Source organism: Emydura macquarii, unplaced genomic scaffold (assembly GCF_026122565.2).
Source record: "Emydura macquarii macquarii isolate MOO-44397 ecotype Brisbane River unplaced genomic scaffold, CSIRO-AGI_Emac_v2 contig_3287, whole genome shotgun sequence".
In the NCBI taxonomy this organism is placed as follows: Eukaryota; Metazoa; Chordata; order Testudines; family Chelidae; genus Emydura; species Emydura macquarii.
This window is the reverse complement of record NW_027133424.1, coordinates 2,133,351-2,157,263: the sequence shown is the minus strand read 5'-3', so window position 1 is coordinate 2,157,263 and position 23,913 is coordinate 2,133,351. Positions and strand designations below refer to the sequence as shown.

Here is a 23,913-nt window from a genome sequence, read left to right as displayed (position 1 = left end):
AAATTAGTCCTGTTCTTTTGTCTCCTCGTATTGCTTTGTATATTTTAACCGCATCTTGTATTTTGTGCCTCAGGATAGAATTTGAAGACCCAAAAGATTTTATTTCTTAAGTAGGGATGATTGGTTTTCTAATTCACACCACTTTTTAGGACCAGATTCTACCCTCAGATTTGCGTAGGCTACTGCCATTGAAACTGATGGAAATTTGACATGTGTATCTGAGAAGACTGGCTTTTGCCCTTCATGTTTGAAGGGAGAACATGTTATCACTGCATTTCTTTACTTTCTCCAGAATTCACATTTAAAACGAGATGCAGTCATAAATACTATGACAAATCCTTAATATTAAGAGAAAGTTAGTCTGAGGTGCTCTGTGCACACACAAGTGTGCACATACTTCATGGACGTGCAGAGTAGGAGAAAAAGAAGCATAGCTTCATAACAAAGCAAATGAAGATTTTTCCACATTGAGTTTTTTATCATATTAAAATATACATCTGTATATGCAGCTTTGTCATTGTTAAAAGAAGTGAAATCTCTCTTAGGGAATTTCTACATGGGGAAATTTACCCACAGAGCCATGGTATAATTCTCCATGTGGACATACTTTTTCCAGAATAAGAGTGGCTGGGGGGAGGGTTGGCCAGAGGGGGAGGCTTATTTTATGTTGCTTTCAAATGACATTAACTAAACCAGAAAAGGCACTCTTATCCTGAAATAAGTGTGCCCATGTGGTCAGTTATAGTGGTATAATTATACTGGTATAGGTCTGCTGATAAATTTCCCCATGTTGGCAAGCTATTGTCCAGCAAGTGCCTCTACCTTGGACTGTATAAACAGATTACTTAAATTTTGTGTTCACTAGAATCCAGTAAACACTGTCTTGTATTTTGTATGTCAGATCACTGTAGTGTACTGCACAACAGAATTAGGTTTAGCATTTCAAGTGAAAATACTCCTTAGGACAAACAGAAGACTGTTTTCAAAAAAATTAAAAGTAGATAGGCTAAAATCTTTAAGTGTTTTTAAAGTAGAGAATTTTTTTTCCAGAGGGTGAACTTATCAATTGCTTTTTAAATTAAAAATTTTAAGAAATCCTCTTAGTAGAAAAGGGTTTTAAAGTTTGTCACACCATATATTATGAAAATTCAGCAAAAACATAAATGAAATCCTCAGGATTTGTTTTAAAGCTATTCAGATTCAAAAGTCACAATGTTCCTGGTAGTCAGAAGTTTTACTTTTGTTTGCGACTACATTCCCTACATGGAACTTTTTAACAAGCAGAAATACTACACTGGTGAGTGTTGTGCATGTTTTAGAAACATGTTACTTAGGGGTTACCAAATTCCCTGCAGAACTGATATTGAAAACATTAAGCATTTGGCAGTAGGTAAGCTTCAAGAAGTTTTGGTTCATTAATCAGTATATACATCTCATGAACCAGATTAATAACTGCGCATGAGGAACAGCAAATTAAAACCAGTTATTGCTGTCAGAGTAAACTTGGTAACAATGATGTAACCGTTGGCAGAAGCTACAAGTTCCAAAAGGTCCAAAATATTAAAGATCATTCTTGTTTGATTGGAGACTATAAATACTGATATTCCACTGATTATTTAAAATAAAAACTTCATAGCAAAAACATAGAGTCCAAAAACAAGGGAGGAAGAGTTAATAATCTTGCATATAGCTTTATATTGCTCCAGAATATTGACTCCATTGTTGAGAGGTTTTAGGAACTCTTCTAAATTGTATTTAGCAAAGTCCTTCAGTAACTAAGAGTGTGAGTAGTGAAGACTACTTTCCAAAACACACAATGTAGATTTTTCCAGTGACCATTTCATTTTCTTGGTTACACCCCTATACCATGTTACACGGGGGAGCCAGAGGAAGGTTACAAAAAGTAGTCATTTACCTTTTAAAGAATTTTAACAGGTTGTCAAAAATGTCTAAGGCTTTTGTTTTGTGTACCGTAGTTATTAAATTTTTTTCTCCAAACTTTCTTTTTGCCACACTTACATGTTCCTTTAGCTTTTTCTCTGGGGTCTCTTAATCTGCAGGTGATTCCTGAGAATTGGTAAATACAAATAGTTACTTTATAACTTTTCCATTGTTCTAGATGGTCTAATATGTTTGTGTATTTATCCATCTTGAAAAATAAATGGAGGTGAAATGTGTAAACTTTAATTAAATTATTGATATTTTTTAATTCTGCTTTTTTCTTCTGTACTAATGATTAGATTTCAAATTTAACCCGTTTTGATTTTTCAAATAAAAGAACTGTAAGCCTTTTTCCATTTAGCATAAATGCAATTGTAAGCTAGGATTCACAATATTATTTATGAAACATTTCAAAGGCTTTCACTTTAACCACTTAAAGCAGTCATTCAGTAATTAATTATCATTCTCTTGAATTTTAGTCCTGTAGTTTTGTGGATGTATTGGGTACACACCACTTGCCAAGTGTATGTTCGGCTATCCTTTATTACACATAGTTAAAGCTGCTAAAGGAAAGGAAAAGATGAGTACTTCGTTACAAGAATTTGGATTTGAACAACTTGTTTGTCAAATTACAGGTTTAATGTTGTTTTGAACCCATATATGACTAATATTCCAGTTGTACAAATAAGAATTATAACTGTTTGTGAATACAGAAAATTCAAATAGTAGTCTTAGAAATCCCCCAAATAAAACATATTAGTTGGAATGATGCGTACTAGTAGCTGTTTGAGTTGCTGACTCTGCTGGTCTGTTTTCTTTTAAAGTGGTTTTACTTATATATCCATTTTCTAGCTCTAGTAATGCTAGCTACCAGTATGCTCTGTGAAGTTGGATGAAATCCTGGCTCCACTAAAGGGAACTTTGCCAGTTACTTTAATTGGACAGGGTGTTACCCATTATGTTCAAGATATACAAGCCGCATACACTAAATAATTTGCTTTATGCTATCTGATGATTTTCTGTAACCATATTTGTGCACTGTCATTAAGTTAACCTAAAATAAAATTTAAAGATACAGTAGAATAAAAATTTGACTAGAAAGTATTTCAAAACAACTCAAACAAATGAATTGGTTTATGCTGTCATGATTTTCCCCTATGTTAAACTGTTCCAGTGTGGTAGGTTTTTATGATTATTATCAGATGCTACAGAAATGAGTTTAATGTTTGAAAGTTGTCAAATAACTCTTAGAATGGCATTATATAGATAAATGTATCAATCTCATGCAGAATTCAATTTATGTACAACATCCACATGCAGACTTGCTTGCAAATAATTCACTTTCGGATTTGCAGTTAAGATTAAATAGAAAACTTACCGAAAACAAATATTGCTGCTGCTTTTTGCTTCTACAGTAGATTGAAAATCCAGACGTCAGCTTGTTTTTTCTTTTGTGTTACCAGTGTAGTTGTTTGTTAATCTGTAGTTTTAGTGAAAACTTTTTTGTCTTGCCCTGTTAGATCCAAGCTGTGTTATTAAGGAATTGGTTGTCTTCCTGCAGATTTAATAGAATAAAAAAACCAAGCTAACTAAATCATTTAAAAAACTGTAACTGAAGTTCCAGTGTATTCTATTCCAGAAAAAGGGATAGTAGTGTGTTTTGAAGCTGCTGTGTCTTACTGTCAAATGCAGAAATGCACTAACCAGCTACAGATGACCCAGATTCCATATACAGCACATTTGGACAGTTTTCCTTTTCTTAAACACACACTAGACTTAAACGTTCAGCCCACCTCTGATGTCACTGTGAACTCACTGAAGAGCAAACAAAACTCCTTAGGATTTCCTATCATAGTCTTTACGAAAGGGCAGGGGAGACTGAAAAGCTATGGACAAGGAAAGATTGTTTGCTGGTTAGTGGGAGGGCACTATATGGAAACAGACTGTGCAAGAATTCAGCAGGCAATTACAAAACTAACATTTTATTGCACAGCCTAAAGATGCCTTTCAAGTTGTTACAGTACTGGGCTTCATTTAGAAGAAAGATTCTTTCAGGCTGATGAACTCAGTTTGCGTTTCTGGAAATAAAATAGGCAGACTGACTGGGTACAACAGGAAAAATGAACCATTTATAGTACAGAAGAGTGTTGAACAGAATGTCACATTTAATTCTTGAAGTTCACTTAATGAGAAACAGTTTTAGCTGTTGTTGCACTCATAAAGAATCTGATACATGTGGAAAATGTTAAAGCTGTGTTTGATGGTATTGGGTGGGTATTAGAATATTTTATACCATCTGATTAGTATTAAAAGTAAAAGAAACCACATATGGATTACATTATTTTAAGAAACAAAGGATACCATCTTCAGCTTCGAATTCTGTCATTTAACAGTTTTTGTGCAGGAGTCAATTCAGTTTTGGTTTTTGTTTAGTATAGTTTTCAATTTCTTCAGAAATGACACAAATTAAATTTTATGGTTCATTTGGTTTTGTTTTTTCTTTTAAAATTGTTTTAGATTTGATAAATAGGTCCGAGGATCTTGTATTTTGCAGAGGAGCTCTCTGGAAAGGTTCTCTTAATTGTGCTAAAGATACAAACGCTGTCACTTAAACTTAAGCAAGAAATAATTGTTCAGATATCTCCCTCCAAAAATAATTTTGTTCACTAATCCATAAACTCACAACCAATACTACACTTTTGTTCCTAGTGAATGTCTATTGTTTCAGCCAGTAAACATTATTTATCCTTCTTTCTATTTTAGATTGTAAGCTGTTCAGGGCAGGGACTTTCATTAACTATGTTGGACACTGCCTAGCACAAATGGGCCTAACATGGTTAAAGCCTTTAGGTACTATCATAATATAAATATTAATTTGTGACGGTTATTAATGATCTTTTTAATAAATTAATATTTTAATATTATCAGACTAAAAAATCCTGAGTTAAAAATTAGATGAAAATAAAATTAAACTCTATATCACATCCTATTTAATATCCTATTAACTTTTTTGTCACCTTTCAGCCTGAAAAATTTTCACTTCCTTCTGTGTGCATGCAGACTGTGTTTGTATCTTATTGGAGTGATGCCCAGAGGCCCCACTCAGGATTGAGAGCTCCACTGTGTTAGGTGCTGTACAAATACAATCACTGCTCCAGACAGGTGTTTTTTGATGTTTTTCCACTTGTAAAGCCAAATTTTTTTTGGTTACTCCATCCTAATTATACAGATCTGAGAGAGGAAAAATATAACTAATTTTAGAAGCCCCCTAAGTATTACTTAAAATAGCAATTTTTTGCACAAAGTGTTGAATTCCAGCTTGGATACATTGAGAGCTTCCAGGGCTTGAAATAAGTATTGTCTTATTAGAAAACGGAGCTTTCCCTATTCCAAAGGTAATTTATAAAGTTTTTCTCACCCTGCAGGGTCATGTGATATTGAGCCTTTAACTGGTACAGGACTGAATGTTGCCTTTCCTGAACTTCAGAATGTTGTATTGTGGGTGAATTTATTTCTCTAACAGGTTGTTTTTAAGTGGTAGCAGCATCAAGCTGCTCAGAAGTTTACATCATTAGCATAGTCACAGTGAAGAAGGATTAGCAGGCAGAATATAGGCAAAACAGTCAAATTTGCTTATGATGATATCTCCTGTGGGGTAGAGGGCGGTGAGGGGGAGAGAGAGAGAGAGAAATGTGCAGACCATGGGAAGCTCTTACCATACGCTGAAACAGCAGTAGATATAGAAGTGGTAGTAGAAGATATTAAAGCTCAAACCAAGAGACAAGATCAGTGCAACCAGTGTGGGAGAAGAGCAGTTGAAACATAAGCATTTTCTGTTACAGAATCCAAAGAAAGGTAATTTGGGAGAAATGTCCTCCTGCTTATTAGAAATAAAGACTTTCCTTTCTCCCATAGTTGTGTACAGTTTTGATTACTGATTTTTAATGGAAAAAGGCATTAGGGATAGTTATGTAGCCACGTGCTGTTAAATCAGGAATTTTAAAAAGGCAAAATGTTAAGGGGATAAATCCCAAGGATTACCATCATGCCCTTACCATAGACAGATGTCTGCTATTACATCTATCCCTGATAGAGAGAAACTCCAGGTTCCATCTTTTCAGCACTTTTGAACTCTTGTATAACAAATAGGCTAGTAGTGAAATGATTTTAAAATTGTGTGGCTATATTAGGGCATGTATGTATATATTTAGAATTAAATTCACCCATCCTCACACAGAGCACAAGGCTTTGCATTGATAACTCAGCCAACCTTGTGATTCAGTAGCCTTCTTTCCAGTCCTTGCAGTCCATTCTTCAGCCACCTTATTTGTAGATGGTGAGGGTCCCCCTCCAACATGCAAGGGGATTAAAAGGAAGGTGACACAAGAGTCATGTTGATGAGAAGAAGTGTTGCATTAGTTGCAGCAAGAAATGGTCAGGGCTAGGACAAGGCTTTTGGAAGTGAGAGTAGAGAGGAATACATGGACTTTGGTGTTTTGTTTTTTGTTTTTTTTTCCTCCACTACTTCTTTCCACACATTAATGCTGCTGTTAAATCCTGCTTGCTTTAACTCCAAAGTTGTGAACCTTTGGGACAGAGAATAGTGAAGTTGCCAGTGGTGAAGGAAGATGATAGAAGTTTTAAAGATGAGACTTCAAATTAAGGCACTAAACACTCATAATCATTAAAGATCCTATAGAGCTTGTACAAAGTGTGGGGGAGATGGTGCTAATCCAAATATCCTAACCAGATTTCAATTTGAGTATACTTTTTGCCTAGATCACTTTCCCCTGTTGCTGCAATTTGAGAAGTTTTTCTTCATTTGCATTCTTTTTGCTGGTGTAGAAAGGGAGATTCTTCTGTTGGTCTGTTTCAACACTGCTGAGTTGGAGGAATGAAAAATTCATAGATCCTAAGGCCAGAAAGTCATAATATAGTCTGATAACTGTATAACACAGGCATAGAACTTCCCACAAATAATTGCTGTTTGAACTAGAGTATATCTTTTAGAAAATCAACCAGTGTTGGTTTAATAATTGCAGGTGATGGAAAATCCACCACAACCCTTCGTAAAGTGCTCCAATGGTTAGTCACACTCCACAGTTACAATTTAATAAGGCATAAGTTTTTTATCACATTGAAAATGATTAACACAGTTTGTATTTTTGAACATTCTGGGTTTAATACCACAATAGGCTTGTTAAGTGAATGATGATTAATTGTTGGGATGACAGAAGCTTAGAAAAAAAGACCTGACATTGTTGCCCATAGTTTGATACTTACTTTGCAGATTCTGAAATATTAATATCCTTCCACTGTCAAAGAATAAAGGTCAGATTGTGCCTGGTCCATGTATAATACACAAGGAAAGTTTCCAACCTTCAATTATGCCTGGCCCTTGTGGAGAGAATGAAAGTCCTTACACTCAAAAACCACAAACATTTCACTCGGCTAGTACTGCTGCTGGAGCTGTTCTCTGCAAATAGGTCTAAAAAAGGGGTGAGGCAAAACCATTGGACAAGTGATGAAGGGGAGTACATACTGAAATCTTCAAGGGGTGGCACGTTCCTAGGAGCTCCAGGCAATATTATTTGCGCCTCCTTGAGGCACAAACCCATGCAAAGCTCTTACCAGGGCAAGGCTTTTTTCTCTGTTGCTCCCAGAGCAAGCCAAAGATTAAATGCCACAGTAGAGCCTTATACACATTAGTAAGTATAAGCAGAAGTACATTCAAATCCAATTAATTGGTTTTTCTTTAAAATTTTAAACATTAAATAAAGGAAATTCTCATTCTAGTCTTATTTATTCAGGTATTTATCTCTCGGACTTGACGTATATTGACTCCGCGTACCCATCTACAGGGAGCATTCTGGAAAGCGAACAGAGATCAAATTTAATGAACAACATACTTAGAATAATCTCAGATTTTCAGCAGTCCTGTGAATATGGTAAGAAAGCTTGTTTATTTCTTTTCCAGTATTACTGAGAGCAACTGATTAAGTAAAAATATTCATCTTCTACCACACTGTTATTTAATAAGTCTTAATACATTAATGTACTGTTCCTATCTAAATCCATAAATCCTAGTAAAATCAAATTCTGGAATTGTTGGGTTATCCTCTCCTGTCAGCAGGCAAAGACAGAATGAGACTTACACACCCTCTACTAAATACTTCTGTATTTTCAAAACATTTGATACCTAATGAAATGTGAAACATATTCTACTTAGTAACAGTTTTATTATTCTCACAATAATACACTGAATTTTTGTTCTTTTCACCCTTTTCCTCCTTTTACTACTAATGATATTGTCTAAAAGTTGCAGATGTGCTTCCTGCACTGGAGACATTAAAATATGTGCTGTTTAGACTTGTCTTTATTTGTTTTTAGACACTTCTATAATTATCAAGAGCAAAAAATTTTTTTAAATGTATCTGTTAGCGAAGGTGGTCTCTCTCACAAGCCATTTTCCCCTCCATCTGAAACCTTCAGTGAAGTAATAAGACTGGATCTATGACAACATAATCATTTTCTTGGCAACTGAATGTGATGTCATTAGCACAGAATTCTGACTTCACTGCAGGATCAACATAAAAAGAAATGGGCTGTGAGGGGGAGAGCTCTTATTCATAGATCTTCAAAATTCCCAATTTGGTGCTCTGTCTTCCTCCTGGACAAGTGAGCCCCTGTGGCTAACTCGATATGATAGCTGACATACTCTGAAGAGATTCACATCTTGCCTTCCTTGGGTGCAAGGGAGGTCAGCCCAGTCCATGGTTTAGGGTGAGGGGAACAAAAAACAAAACAGTGGTTGAGGCATCGTATTTTATGGCTCCACATAAAGACAGCAAGAGAAATACCTATTTGTATACAGATATTTTCAAGAATGTACCTTTGTCTAAAAATGAATGACAGTGATAACTGATGCATTGCCTCTTCTCTAGATATTCCTCTTTTGCCTCATGTCCAAAAATACTTGAACTCAGTTCAGTATATAGAAGAGCTACAAAAGTTTGTGGAAGATGACAATTACAAGTAAGTATGAAATTGTACAACTGACAAGGTAACCTTTATTTTTTTTCTTTTTAAAAAGTGAGTTTTATATAATACAAACCTTGAATACAATATTGAGCAGGTGAGAGAGCCTGCTTTCCTTTAGGTAAATGAATCCAACCTCAAGGCTGCCACTCTCTTACTTCTATAATTCTTTTGCTTTAGTATAAAGTGACTAAGAAGAAACTAGTTAGAAAATAAGTAATAGTAGTTGTGACTTAAATTCCTGCTTTAACCATTTTATTTTCTGTTACTGTTTGAGAGATGGATATTATTTAAGAAAATTAAATATTAAAGTAGGAAAAAGTACAGTATAGTATCTTTGCTCTGCTGTAAAACTGTGAGTGCTGTTGAATGCAGAAAGTAAACAAACTGATCAGAGTAGAGATGTTTTTTCACTACTCTGTTTCAGAATTTTAGATGTTGCTTGTAACAATAGAAAGCATTAAAATTGCAACATGGAATATGGTTTTTAATTTGGCAAACCCCTTAAGCATAATAGAAGGGGTACAGAGGCAGACAATGAAAATAAGAGGCATGGAAAAACTTGCCTATGAGGCGAGAGTGGAAAGATGGAACTGTTTGGAGAGGAGATAAAAGGTAATATGATGAAGAAAATGAATGGTACAGAGAAGGTAAACTGGGCACTCCTACTTATGCTTTCTCATATAAGAACTCAGGGGCATCCGATAGAATGGAAAGAATTCATTTACACTTGATAAAAGGAAATGACATTTACACAACACTTAATTAACATGTGTAGCTCATTTGCCACAAGATAGAATTGATTCCTAGACCTCAACAGGATTCCAAAAAGAACTACATGTATTTGAGTATTTAGAACATCCACAGGTTTCTGAGAGAGTTGAAAAATTATCAGGGATATAAATCCTCATGCATCAGGGCATAAGCCAACCATTGGTGATAACTAAAAGGAAAATTCCACATGAAGAAATTATTGCATAATTGTTCATTAAAGATTCTTGCACCTTCCTGTGGCATTGGCCACAGTCAGATGTTAGATATTGAACTAGAAGATGTAGTGAATTGATCCAAAGTAGCAATTCCTATGTTAATCTTATGGACTGGGGAGGTCAGTGGAATGGAGTAACATGGTTTAACTGAATGAGGAATATTATTTTAGCAGTGCATATGCCTTTGTGGACTCAGAAAACTGTGGAGGAGATAACCTTAGTCTCTCCAAGGTCAAAAGAGATAGCCATACTATTTTGAGAGAACTAACTGATACTTAAGTCTTGTAGCATTGTCTTTCCCTTCAAAGGAAAACTGCTCCTTTTCTCTGACAAGAGGTGAAGGGTCACAATGGTAATTCCCTACAATTAAGATAGTTACTTAAAAATAAGTCTCAGAAGAAAAAGTACTTAAACAGTTTCCTTTGTCATGAAGCTGTACAGAACTGCTAATTTTAAAATGTTAGCAATGTTGTATAAACTATTCCTGTGGCTAATAAACAACCTTTAAATTTTTTTTCTAAAAAGTTCTTCCTAAATTCCTGTTAATTTAAAAATTGTTAATTTATTAAAATGTTTAGTAAGCTCATTGTACAGAAGTAGGTGAAGTTTAACTTAAAAAAAAAAAAAGGCAGTTTGCAGCTTTCAAATAGTATTGAAGACAACATGGAAAAGTTAATAGCTTGAATTAATAACCTAGCCAAGATGATTATATATTGTACCAAAAATCTACAGGAGGATATTTTATTTGTTTTTAAAATAGTAGAGCACATTTCACTGGTGGTGTTTACCCCTTCACATGACACATGAACCCATAGGTCACACTGTGAAATTAATAGGCAGCAGGTTTAAAACAAACATGTGGAAGTACTTCTTCACACAACACACAGTTGATCTTTGGCTCTCATTGCCAAGGAATGTTGTGAGGGCCAAAAATATAACTAGTTAAAAAAATGTGATAAGTTCATGGAAGATATATAGGTCTATCAATGACTATTAACCAAGATGGTCAGGGAAGCAACCCCATGCTCTGGGATTTCTACCTCTGACTGCTAGAAGCTAGGACTGAGTGACGGGATGGATCACTTAATAAATTGCCCTGTTTTGTTAACTCCCTCAAGCATCTGGCACTGGCCACTGTCAGAGGATCGGATATTGGGCTAGATGGACCATGGATCTCACTCACTGTGACCATTCTTATTGGTTAAACCTCACAGGGTTTCAGAACAAATCAAAACAGAGGATAGCAAATGTCTTTGCCTGTTGTCACTCCTGCACATGCCTTTTTATTTGCAGAACATAGAGTACAATATATATATATATTGGATTATATAAAAGGAAAAAAGGTGGGTTGGTTGTTGCCCCCTTCTGATTCTTATGTGAGTGATATGCATAGCTGACATTTCTGGTATGTGTGCATAGCCTCTCCTATACTTGTGGTAGCAAAAATTCTTGCAACATAAGCCAAAAAATACTTTAGCTTTCAAAGCTTTACATTAAAATACTTTAACTTCTGTTCCCTTTTTAATGCAGGCTTTCATTAAAGATAGAGCCAGGAACCAGTACCCCACGTTCTGCTGTTTCCAGAGAAGATTTAGCAGGTAAATTGAGTTACTAGTACAAAAATTATTTTCCTAAAAGTAAATTGAGAGAAAAGATTTATAAAACCTACTGGTCATAAAAAATTATAATTTTATTCTGTAAAAATCTACTTTTAGACTGAAAGAACAATTATTTCTTTAAATATTTTTAATATTTTAAGGAGCTGCTCCTAATATAATATAAAAGAAATACTATTAAAGAAGTCATCTGGTTAACTAGCAAAAGATTCAGGCTATGTAAGTAACTGGTGTAACCAGAGGTTAGGGTTTATGAGCCAATTTACTCTCTGAAATAATGCACACTTAGTTTACTTTTAAACCTTTTCAGCATTACACACTTTTACAGAAAGATGATTATTAAAATTTAACTTGAGGGTATGCAGTAAGAGAAAATGCTATGGGACATGAAATCTTAGAATCCTAGAAAGAAAGCTTGAGAAATCATCTAATCCAGCCCACTATGCTGAGGAGGACCGAGTGTACCTAGACTGTGTCTGACAGGTGTTTGCCTAACATGTCCTCAACATCTCCAATGACGGGGATTCCACAACCTCCTTCAACAGCCCCCAGCTGAGGCCTCACCAGTGCCAAGTAGAGTGGGACATTTATCTACCACGTCTTACATACAACACTCCTTTTAATACACCCCAGAACAATATTAGTTTTTTTGCAACTGCATCACATTGTTGAGTTGTATTTAATTTATGGTCCCCTATACCCCTAGATCCTTTTCAGCAGTACTACTGCCTAACCAATTATAGCCAATTTTGTAGTTGTGCATTTGTTTTTTCTTTTGAAGTGTAGTACGTTGCTCTTTATTCAATTTATTCATGTTTATTTCAGACCCAATTTGTCAAGGTCATTTTGAAGTTCTTGCAGTCCCTCCCAGCTTGGTTTCATTCAAAAATTTTATAAGGATACTCTCCACTCTATTATCTAAATAATGAATGAAAATTATGAAATGGTTTTGGACCCAGGATTGACCCCTGGCAGACTCCAGTTGATACATGTATCAAATACAAGCAAAGGGGCAAAGTTAAGGTGGTTGTTGGAATCTAGAATCTGAATTTCCTGATTTTTGTGCAATGAAATAGCAAAGTTAATATTTTGTGAGGAGTCTTATGTATCAAGAAATCATATTGGGAGCTATTGCTTCCAAAACCAATAAGGCTACCTGTTAAGCTAAAGATGAATCCCCTTCTCCTGTTTTATTTGTGGCTTTGCAACAACTATCTACAGAACAAAAGATATGTAAATGTGCTACACGGTATGTCTACACTGTTATTAAAAATCTGCAGCTGGCTTGTGCCAGCTGACTTGGGCTCAGGGAGCTCGAGCTAAGAGGATGTTTAACTGCGGTGTAGATGTTCGGGCTTAGGCTGCAGCCTAGGCTCTAGGGCCCCTGAATGTCTAAACCTCAATTAAACAGCCCCGCAGCTTAAACCCCACGAGCCCAAGTCAGCTGGCATGGGCCAGATGCAGGTTTTAAACTGTAGTGTAGACATATCCATAGATTCCTTCCCAGCCAGCCCCTCCATTTGCAATGGACTTGACCTAGCTCTGTTTTGCTTCCTCTTTGTAATCCTACACGTGTTTTAGCATGTTTTATTATTTTAATCAGAATAAATAGTATTATTTTAAAATTACATAGACTAATAAAATTTGTTTGCTCTCTGTGATGTGGAGAATAAGCCCTTTTATTTCACAAAGATGTAAGGAGGAAGAACTACTTAATGTAATATTGTGTTATAAAGATAAAAAGGTCAAGATCAGAAGAAACCTTTCCTTATTCCTTTTAGATACTTCCTTTGTGTTAGAATACGCCAAAAGAAGTTATGTGTCTAACGGGAATGTATAGTATAACAGTTACTTTTAAAAAGACTCAAATGTTTATATTCTTATTGCTTTTTTAACAATAATTATTGGCTCCCCTTAAACTGAATCTCAATTTTGTACTTTAGCAAGATCCTGCAGTATTTTATATTTATTTTCAATAAAATACAATAGACATTTTCAGTGAGAATCTTACACAGTTTTTAGAAAGGTATCAACCCTGTGTATCTTTGTAGGGGTTATTAATAGCATCTGAAGTAGTCATATTGATATTTCTCATACTCAGTTGGAATTTCCTATTTTTCCTTTGTTCACAGGCTCTGAAGTTGGAGCATCTCCACAAAGTGCACGTAAAAACGTTGCAGCTGAAGGAGCATTGCTACCACCCACCCCCCCATCACCTAGGAACCTGATACCACATGGCCATAGGAAATGTCACAGCTTGGGATACAAGTCAGCATTTTATTTACTTTTAAGAGTTTCAGCATTTACATATTGGACTGTCTTTTGACAAAAAAGCTTTTGCTTTAAAAAGTGAAGTATTTAATTAGCTATCTTCCTATATAAGGACCACAAAACACAGCTCATTTTCCAGAAGGAATTTATGCAAGAAACAGAGTTTGTCCATTCGTTAATCAGTTTTTTTCAACTTGCATTATATCTTTCTGCTTTTGTCTGAAAATGTACTGAACTGTTAGAAAATTCTGATGTCTAACAATTATTTTACTACAGACTAATAATGTAATTCTTGAAAGAGAAAAGAGGCCATCAGTCAAGCTCAGGGAAAGATTTGAAAATGATCTGTGTCTGGCCTTACTGTTTGCAATTTAAATTGCTGAGAAATGGAGTACCTTCGTAAAAATGTTGAGTTCCTTACATCTCACCTTCTATCTGTGAGCCTTACTCAGGAAGCAGTGAACCAGATCTTCTTCAGTTAGAGTATCTGACCTGGATTTCCTCATTGCACACTTAACATAAAATTGCTTTTTAAGTAAAAGAGAAAAAGGTCCTAATACTTGTGTGATTTAAGAGCTTACATGTATTGCGCCTTGTAAATTGCAGCACTTTGGATTTCTTTTACTTTTTGAATTTGCAAGAGCAGATCCCATGAGATTCTAAATCTGCCAAGCACAATATGTTCACTCAGAACCAGAGCACCTTTCTCTATGTGAAGCTAAAATAGTTCTGTCTCACAAGGTAGTTCATGAAGTATGGTACTTCAAATAATAGATTTTTAATAGTTTTTTTAAGTAAGTGGTGTCAGTCCCTTTTTAATCCGTTATCCTAATTAATATTCTCTCCTTTCCCTTATGACTTCCATAAATTACACCTGAAAGGAATTGAGGCCATAACAAACTGCATCCAGCTTTTATTGTTTTGAGATGAACTCATTATCTCCACTTATATTTGAGAGACATATTGAATTATTTATCTTTCTGTAAACTTGCTCACATGAAATTTAACCCCTACAATTGCTTTTTAAAAAAGAAAAACATCCTGTACACCCAATGAAACCCCCTATATCCCAAAAAAATGGAGAGAGAAAAGCTCCTTTTGTTTTGGACTTCCGTGCGTCTTAATTTATTCAGCGTCTAAATACCATGGTAATAACCATTGTATGAAAATCTAAGACAAACATGCTTTAGTGGAACTATCAATTAAAAGCTGTGTTAAAGCCATTCTCAGATTTGTTCTGTCCTAACAAAGCTCTAAAGGAACCACAAAGGATTTGTTATATACACACTTTACCAAATATTGGTACACAGGACTGTATTTCCAAGACTCCCATTAATGGCAGCTTGAGTCACAGTGCCAAATCTCTGTGCACTGCACTGGAATTTATCCCAAATGTTTGACTGGTTTCAGAACTACTTCTACAGAGAAAAGATAAAATGCTAATATCGCTTTTTCTTTAAACACCCTTTTATATATTCATAGTTCTTGAAGAGCTGAGATTTGTCCTGTTAGCTTCTGAGATTTATGGCAGTAGTTCTAACAGAGGCTTATAATGAGAAGCTAGCTACTGTGTGCTCATGTGCCCATCATAGTTCAAGACTTCTGTGTAGCATTGTATGGGACAGGACCTGTAATTTTCTGTATTCTTTGGCAATTCTAAATTCTACATGAACTTAAAATATGATCTGTGTAAAATGTTACTTTTAGAGAACAATCTTTATACAGGTAAGGAATTTAACCTACAGTGACAATACCAGTCTCAATGGATTCCTATATACTGGCTCTTGCATCTGTGACAAGAGCTGGCAGGAGCTCGGATTTTCTTATTCGAGTGCTGTCTCTGTAGGTGCTGCACTTTAGGTATCAGTGTTCATTGGAGATTTTTGCAGCACCGTTCATTGGAGATTTTTGCAGCAGTGCCTGTCTGGGCCACGCATACACAGTGAGTGTCTCGTTCAGGTGGCCCAACCCCATCAGTTCCTTCTCAACTGTCCCTGGCCTGAGGTGGAGCTCCGCAGCACTCTCCTTGACGGAGAACAAATAGTTAGATTTAGAGAGAGTTTATCCATCGGTTTAGTCATAGATAAGTTAGTTTAAGATAAGACATAGATCTAGTTTAAAAATTTTTTTTTTTCGCTAAAAATCTAAAATGCCTGGATCACCAGGATTCAAAAGATGCGACTCCTGTAGAGACGTGAACTCTGTCTTCGATGGACACTCTTTATGTGTCAGGTATGTCGGAGGGGGAAATATTTCAGCCAAGTGCATTCATAGCACAAACCTTAAGGTGAGGGTCCAGTGAGATAGAGATCTCTGCTTGAAACTTATCCTAATGGAGAGATCCCTCAATCCCACCTTGGACCCTGTTACTGGGAAAAGAGACAAGGATAAGGCTCAACCCTCCACAAAAGTGAAGAAAAGAGCACCGACACTTCGCCTGACAGAGACACGCCAAAACAAAAGCAGTCTTTGGCCAGGTCTTTGCCCCCCTGTGCCGACTACATCACAGGTGAGCACATTCAATGCTCTGGGCACTGCTGGTACCAAGAGGTCATCGGCACAGAGTTGAAAACTGGAGCCTGCCATGGCGCCATCGACACTGGCTAAGATGGCTCCAAAAACCATGATGCTGATGCCACCGCTTTTTGCACCATCACCAGCATCTGCACCGAAGAAGGTAAAGAACAAGTCCATGGTACCAACCACCGTGACAACCAAAAAGATCACGTCAGCACCAAAACTACAGCAATGGGCACACGAGGATGCTCCACTGCCCGCACCACGTTCACCCAAACAGACTCCGCACCACAGCACTCCTATTGTTATCTCATTTCCCAGTGATGACAAAGAGGTCATGCAAGAGGGTTCATTCTCACCATACCATTCATCCTCGTCACAAGGGAATCAGTATCCTCCTCCAAATCATTGTCCCAAATTGAGAAAAAAAAATTTTCGCTAAAAATCTAAAATGATGGAGTGTGTCAAATGAAATTATTTTCTCAGATGCCATTTCCCATGCAATGGCTACCATGGGACCCATGGGCATCATACAGAGCCCAATTCGGCCACCCCACAACATCTGCCATGAGGGAAGAGAGAGTGAACCCACCATCACCAGGGCCAGAACCATCAAAGATCCAGGAGGAGGCCTGGAGAAGACAGATGAAGAGGCAGAACATGACACCTCACCACCACATAATTAATCTTGATCTCCCGGTGAGGCAATAATGCCACCTGCCTACCACAGCCAGCGACTTCATGCAATTCCAAGAATTGTTCAAACTTGTGGCAATAAGCCAAGAAATACCTTTAGAGAAGGTTGAGGAAAACCAGCACAAACTCCTCCAGAAACTGCACACATCGGCTAATATAAAAATTACACTGCCATTCAACAATGCATGATACAACCCACCGATGTCATGTGGCAAATGCCTGCCTCGGTCCCACCAATCTTTAAGAGGACAGACAGAAAATACTATGTCTCTACAAAAGGCATGGAGTTCTTGTTCACTCACCCTCCTCCAAACTCCCTGGCGGTCGATGTGGTACACCAGAAAAATAAACTGACACAACAAAATACTACACCACAGGATAAGGATAGGAAGAGACTAAATCTATTTGGTCGCAAGGTATACTTATCAGCAACCTTGCAATTCAGAGTGGGTAACTACAACGCCCTACTAGCCAAATAAAATCACGACAACTATGGTAACATCAATGAACTGATACAATACTTACCAGAGGATAAACGCAAACAACTAAAGTCCCTGGTGAACGAGGGCCAACTAATCATCTGAATGTTTCAGCAGGCATCCCTCAATGTCTTTGATATGGCAGCCTGAACAACGTCAACAGCCATAGTCATGCGACGCACATCCTGGCTGTAATCGTCAGGGGATTCCAAGGGACCTGCAAACAAGTAGAGGACCTGCGGTTTGACCAGTTATTCTCCAAAAACGTGGATGAATGATTAATTCAGTGAAGGATTCTAGGGTGCTCCACTACTCTCCTCCTCCCCTCCCCTCTATTTCAGAAGGAACTGAGGGGGCTAAGCCGCACGAGCAATGGCACTGGGATGCCAATGGTGCTGCGAGACACTCACTGTGCACGTATGGCCTGGACAGATACTGCTGCAAAAATCTCTAATCAATGGCACTGGGATGCACCGACACCTAAAGTGGAGCACCCACAGGGACGCGCATCTCAAAGAACCTCAGTTACTGCACAGGATGAGTAACTCTCTTCTAGCTGTCAGAATCACCTGGTATTGGTTTGCGCTCTCCAATGCTTTGGTGATCTGTGGTTGATTATTGTTTGTGAAGGAGCTCCCTGGCACTGCAGCCTACTAATCAGTAACACTTGTCCCATGTCAGCATAAAGTTTCTCAGCTTTGACTTCTGTTTCTCAGTGTATCCTTTACTATAGCCTCCAGTCAGTCTCCATAATTAAAACATATTTTGATACTTTTTTAAATAGAGGCAGTTTCCACCAAGATACTTATTGAGTATTGACCTTCCACTGTGGATTTATACACCCTTCTGCTCCACTCTTAGCTAGATATGGTCCAGTTGCATTACTGACACACTCTGGCCTTCGGGCTGTTTGCATCATTCTCTTGGAGAAAGAGTATTCACTCTTCCTTCTCCATGAAGCATTGATTTAAAAAAAAAAATAGACAGTCCAATGAAAATCATGGGCTTTTTATCTGCTCTTTCATTGTGCTACATTTAAAATCCCAGCAGAAAATCTTCTAGCTTTATATCTCCCATGTCACTTACTTTTTCCTGAGAGGTAAGTAGTCAACTTTCTTTTAAGCTATAATGAAATCTGTTCATGGCTGAGCAACCCTCCTTATCTTGCTTTGGAAAATATACCCTAAAACTATATCAGTGTCTCCTCCGTTCCCTTGTCATCTCAAGGAGCAAAATTCTAGAGGTTATTACAAACATAAGAATGGCAATACTGGGTCAGACGAAGGGTCCATGTAGCTTAGTGTTTTGTCTTCTGACAGTGGCCAGGTGCTTCAGAGGGAATGAACAGAACAGGTAATTATCAAGTGATCCATCCTGTCACCCATTCCCAGCTTCTGGCAAACAGCAATTCCTGCCCATTTGGCTAATTAGCCATCGATGGACCTATCTTCCATGAACTTATCTAATTCTTTTTTGAATCCTGTTATAGTCTTGGCCTTCACCAGTCCTCAGGCAAGGAGTTCTGCAGTTTGACTGTGCATTGTGTGAAGAAATACGTCCTATCTTTTAATTCAGCTCTCATGTGAGAGCTTTGTAAACTATAATAAAAACATAAAATTTCTGTGCAAGTATGAGAGTCACATGAACTCATTTTGTCTCTAGTTAATTTTCAAAGTTCTTGTAATTAAATTAAAGCACTCTCATTTTCATTCAGATAAATGTTATTTCTAGCAACAGTCTTCCCTCTGTTCTCAGGAGCGTTGTGGTATTAATAACCTACACGAGTTATATCATTAGTGCACTAGTGCTTTGTCAATGAGCCCATGAAACTATCAAGGGGTCATAGCAAACTACATATTATTCTTTAATACCTTGAAGCGTTGAAATGTAATAAAAATATTTGTATTCTCATTTGTTCCAGTTTCATACACAAAATGAATACAGCAGAGTTTAAAAGTGCAACGTTCCCCAATGCAGGACCAAGGCACCTATTGGATGACAGTGTCATGGAACCTCATGCCCCATCCAGAGGACAAGCAGAAAGCTCCACCCTCTCCAGTGGAATTTCAATAGGTGAGAAATTTTTAAAATGTAGCTGTGCTTGTAAAAGTGTGTTTTAATACAGTTGTCTCAAAGGTGTGTGTGCATCCGGACTACTATAGAATGTTAATAGCATTTTCAAATGAAGGTAGATAGGAGTGTGCGGAGGAGTTAGGGGTGTGAAAAATTTCAGAATAAATGGCATAACCTGAGCTACAGTTGACAGATCATTATTAGATGATCGTTTTAAAATGTATGCAATGATACTTCCAAAAATATTGTTCTACCACTTTCTTCCCCGGCTTTTTTTTCCAAGTAAATCCTTCTTTCAAATCATGCCAAATTAAAACTTTTTGCCTTCTGGTACTGATCATTATTTAAAATGTGATATTGAATTAACAGATTTAAATTGTAGAAAACAAAACATCTATCTAGTAAGTTTTCTCATTGGAGAAGTTGGTAATCTTCAGATGTTTCGGATAAGCACAAATTGAGTGTGTACTAGTAAATTATTGATGTACGTTTCAAGTGGAGGCTTCACCCATTAAACTATGTGAGAAACTAGTCAGTTAATGGTGTGTCTTAGAGTATTACTCGTTATTTTGAATTCCAGATTTTGAAAAACAATCCTGGTGAATAAGGGAGTTTGAGCTGTATCCTTCTACTGTGAGAAATAGTTCCTAGTAGGATATGTGGTGATAGAAAAAGATTAAAAGCAATAAATATATTCAAAATAATAGGGGACAGTTATTTGTTACCATTTTATACCAATTTTTGTTTTTAAAATTTCCTGCCTGATTTAGACACTTTCTTCCTTCTCCTATCATTCAGGATCCAGGCTACACTTTTAAGTAGCATTTTGTGCCTGTACAGCTACATTCAGCTGACCTTCATTGACTTCTTTAGGAGTTGCAGTTTTTCAGCATCTCTCAGCATGAGGCTGTATCTATTTAATTCTCAATTTAGCTTATAAAATAAAAGTTCCATTGTCTCTGCACTTGTGCAGCTGCCGAAAAGGAAGCTGGAACATTTTTGAGAAGGGCAAGTTTAGATTTTCACTTTCCTCTGTCCCTCTTTCTGCTCCTTTCCCCATGCCACTATTATATTTATCTGTTTGGTTCACTTACCCGCTCATACATATAATATAGTGGTTGGGCACTGATTTCTTTTGCAGGTTTTTTTAGGGGTGAGATCCAAGGTGTGTACTGCTGGGAGTCTATGCTTGGGCGTGAAATCCAAAAGGTTCAACCAGTCAATAAGAACATAGATTTGGACAATTAAAATTCAAAGCAACACTGCAGTATGTTATATTCTATCCAGTTTTGCAAAAATTCTTTTTGGCCCAAATCCATTTCTAATTTCAGACTAATGCCTCTGAACTTTTCTCCTCCTAATCCTTCTTATCATCAGTAGAGTGGATGAAAGTGGTAAAAATTTTAGAATCTTTAATGTCTGTATATGTATTCCTGTCTTAGTTTCTCAAGTATAACTCCCAGCGGTTGTTACAGTGGCTGAAGCTGTCATGCTAAAGGGTCAAAGAAAGATATTTAACTCCAACTGAACTAATTGAAGAAAGCACCTCTTTGTAAGAACAGTATCTTTTCAGGTTTAAATTGAAATAAAAATGTCAGAGTATCAACATTTTCATGAATTTTTCTATTAAATCACACCCATGAAAAGCTTGGATTCCAAATGAGATTGATATTTTTTAAAAATAAATGAAGTGTGTGTTTGTATAGGTGTACAGTATATACATTGGCTTTCTATTTTTGACACCCTATCAGTAGGAGAGAACTCCACAGAACTGCTGTGTGGATCGATCCCATGTAGGACACTGTTCAGGTGTTTGAAATTCTTCTAAATCACAAGCAACCTGCTCTGGGAAATCAAATCTGAGGTCTAGGAACAGGAAAAAAAAAGTCACATCTGAACATGCAAATGAATGACTTTCATTTCTCCTAAACCTGGATCTCATGTTTGGTATTGCATAGAGCTACATATAAGTCAACTGAGCTTGTGGTAAGGGCATAAATTTAGGAAGTAACTGTGGGTTGACTATACATAAGATTCATTTTTAGCCCAAGTTACTACAAGTGCAGGGTATACAGTCATTGTCCAATGTGTTGTGTGTATGGTTTATCTCTTTGTGGACAGTATAACACATTGTCCATCTGATTTTGACAGTAGTGTTGCTAACAGTAAATGTATACCACTGCTTGACTTTTTCTGTCTTATTGATGTTGGTATTCCTTACTCTAGACTTTTATTCGTGTTAGGCAACCATGACTAGTCCTTACTCCTAGACTTTTATTTGTGTAGGCAACCATGTGTAATTTAGTTGTGATTTAATTAACTAAAAAATAAATTTTAAAACCCATCATGGTGGCCTTGTGATAGGATAGAGCTGAATCACTTTAGTAGCTTGGCCTTTGAGAAGTTGGTGAGTAACCTTATCTCATAGGACACTGCATTGGAACTAATACACTTTGATTAATAATTTGCAGATACCAGAATAGGTGTTCATCGAGTGATGTCTCTGTGGGTGCTCCACTCCAGGTGCCTGGTGCGTCCTCACGTCCGGATCGGAGATCTTCATCAGCAGTGTCTGCTCGGGTCGTGCATATGCAGCCTGCCTCACGGCACTGTTGGCACCTCGAGCCACATGTGCACGACCCAAGTCCCTCAGTTCTTTCTCAACTGTCCACGGTCCGAGACGGATCCGCAGTAGTCTCCTTCAACTGCTTGTTCTGTAGGAAAAATTAAAATAGAAAATAAGTTTAGTTAGTTAGTTAGTTCAGTTAGTTTAGTTAGTTGCTACCCTTTAAAAAAAATTTTTTTTTTAATTATTTTTTCCTTCCCTTATCCCTTAGTATAGATAGTAATAATATATAGTTAACATGCCTGGCTCTCCAGGCTTTAAAAGATGCATTTCGTTGCAGAGATGCCATGCCAGCGTCTGATGGGCATGCCCACTGTATCAGATGCTTCGGTGAGGGACACATCACACAGAAATGTCCCCACTGTAAGAGCCTCAAGGCAAGGGGCAGGAAGGACTGAGAACTCAGGTTAAAACTCATTCTGATGGAGACTCTCTGAGACCTACCTCAGACTCTGGGCATCAACTGTCACCATTATCGTCTGACAAACACATCAGAAAGACGTTGTCTAAAAGTCTGCCAAAAAAGAGGCCGGGAACGACCAAAATAATGGTCACCCAGACCCCCTCAGCGCCTATAACTTCAGCGGCACTGAAGGAGCGGCATAACAGCATGTAGCTGAGGGTCAAAACAGTAAAGACTTCCTCCCATTCGGCACTGATGGAATGCATATCGGCACCGACAGCCACGGCGTCAAAAATAGCTCTCACTGTGAGGGCGGATCCGACCACAGCATCGGCACCGACTCGCATCATGGTGCGGAACCCGATCTTAGCACTGCTCATAATTTCAGCACTGAGACAAGCAGCCACACAGTCAGTAACGGTACCAACCACCCCATTGGAACCACCTCAAACATCAGCACCAACGGACTCTACAGCACCTAGCCCGGTACGGGATAGAAAACACAAATCGAAAAGAAAACACCAGGAACAGGACAACTCTCCACTATACAGCACAGATACGTATCCATCTCCTTGCAGGTCCCCAGTACTATCATCCAGAAGGGAGGATAACAATATAGAGGAAGGAGTCTTCTCCCCTCAGCACTCCTCACCTCGTAGACCTACATCTTTCCCTTCTGGTCATAGGAGATACAGTGGCTACCCAGGACAATCATGGTATCCGCCCCCATGGTTTGCCCCACCCATGCCATACCCAGAGCAATGGCGTAATTGGGAAGCATGGTCTCAGTACGCCAGGGACCATAGAGACCATTCGTGGACTCAGAGTGGCCTGAAAGGCCTTAGCTTTAGGAGTGTGGGTCTCTGGAAGCAGAGGAGTTGTCTCAACCGAGGGGAAGGAGTGACAGAACAAGAATTCAAATAGGACTTTAACTGAAGAAATAGAGCTCATTTATTTAGTCATAAGTATTAAATAAAGTGCATAAACGTAAATTATACAACATGAAACCAAAGAAAGATACAGAGGCCTAGTATTTTCCTCTTTGGGGACCCAACTCATGAGCTCCTTCTTCAGCAAGAAATAGATCATCTTGTATCCCTCGGTGCAGTGGAACAGGTCCCACAACAACACGTAGGGAAGGGTTTTTATTCCCGATATTTTTTTAACCCAGAAGAAAACAGGAGAATGGAGACCCATATTAGACCTCAGAAGGCTAAACAAATTCATAAGAGCACAGAGATTCAAAATGATCAAACTGTCAACC

General features: G+C 37.5%; 2 protein-coding genes across 8 annotated transcripts in view; one reads left to right on the top strand and one right to left on the bottom strand.

Annotated features, from left to right (window-relative positions):
• The window catches only part of ANGPTL1 (angiopoietin like 1), a 32,141-nt gene extending 28,459 nt beyond the window's left edge, over positions 1-3,682 (bottom strand). Inside the window, exons 1-2 of the mRNA XM_067532450.1 lie at positions 3,646-3,682; positions 3,320-3,496 (exon numbers count right to left, since the gene is read on the bottom strand). The gene's annotated coding sequence lies outside the window, so the exon portion shown is untranslated. The remainder of the gene's footprint in view (positions 1-3,319; positions 3,497-3,645) is intronic.
• Positions 1-23,913, top strand: part of RALGPS2 (Ral GEF with PH domain and SH3 binding motif 2) — a 304,700-nt gene that overhangs the window by 215,755 nt on the left and 65,032 nt on the right. For all 7 annotated transcript variants that reach the window (XM_067532587.1, XM_067532591.1, XM_067532590.1 and 4 more), the window contains 5 exons: positions 7,752-7,889; positions 8,886-8,976; positions 11,499-11,566; positions 13,717-13,852; positions 19,469-19,620. In XM_067532587.1, the coding sequence (XP_067388688.1) occupies positions 7,752-7,889; positions 8,886-8,976; positions 11,499-11,566; positions 13,717-13,852; positions 19,469-19,620 (585 nt within the window). The remainder of the gene's footprint in view (positions 1-7,751; positions 7,890-8,885; positions 8,977-11,498; positions 11,567-13,716; positions 13,853-19,468; positions 19,621-23,913) is intronic.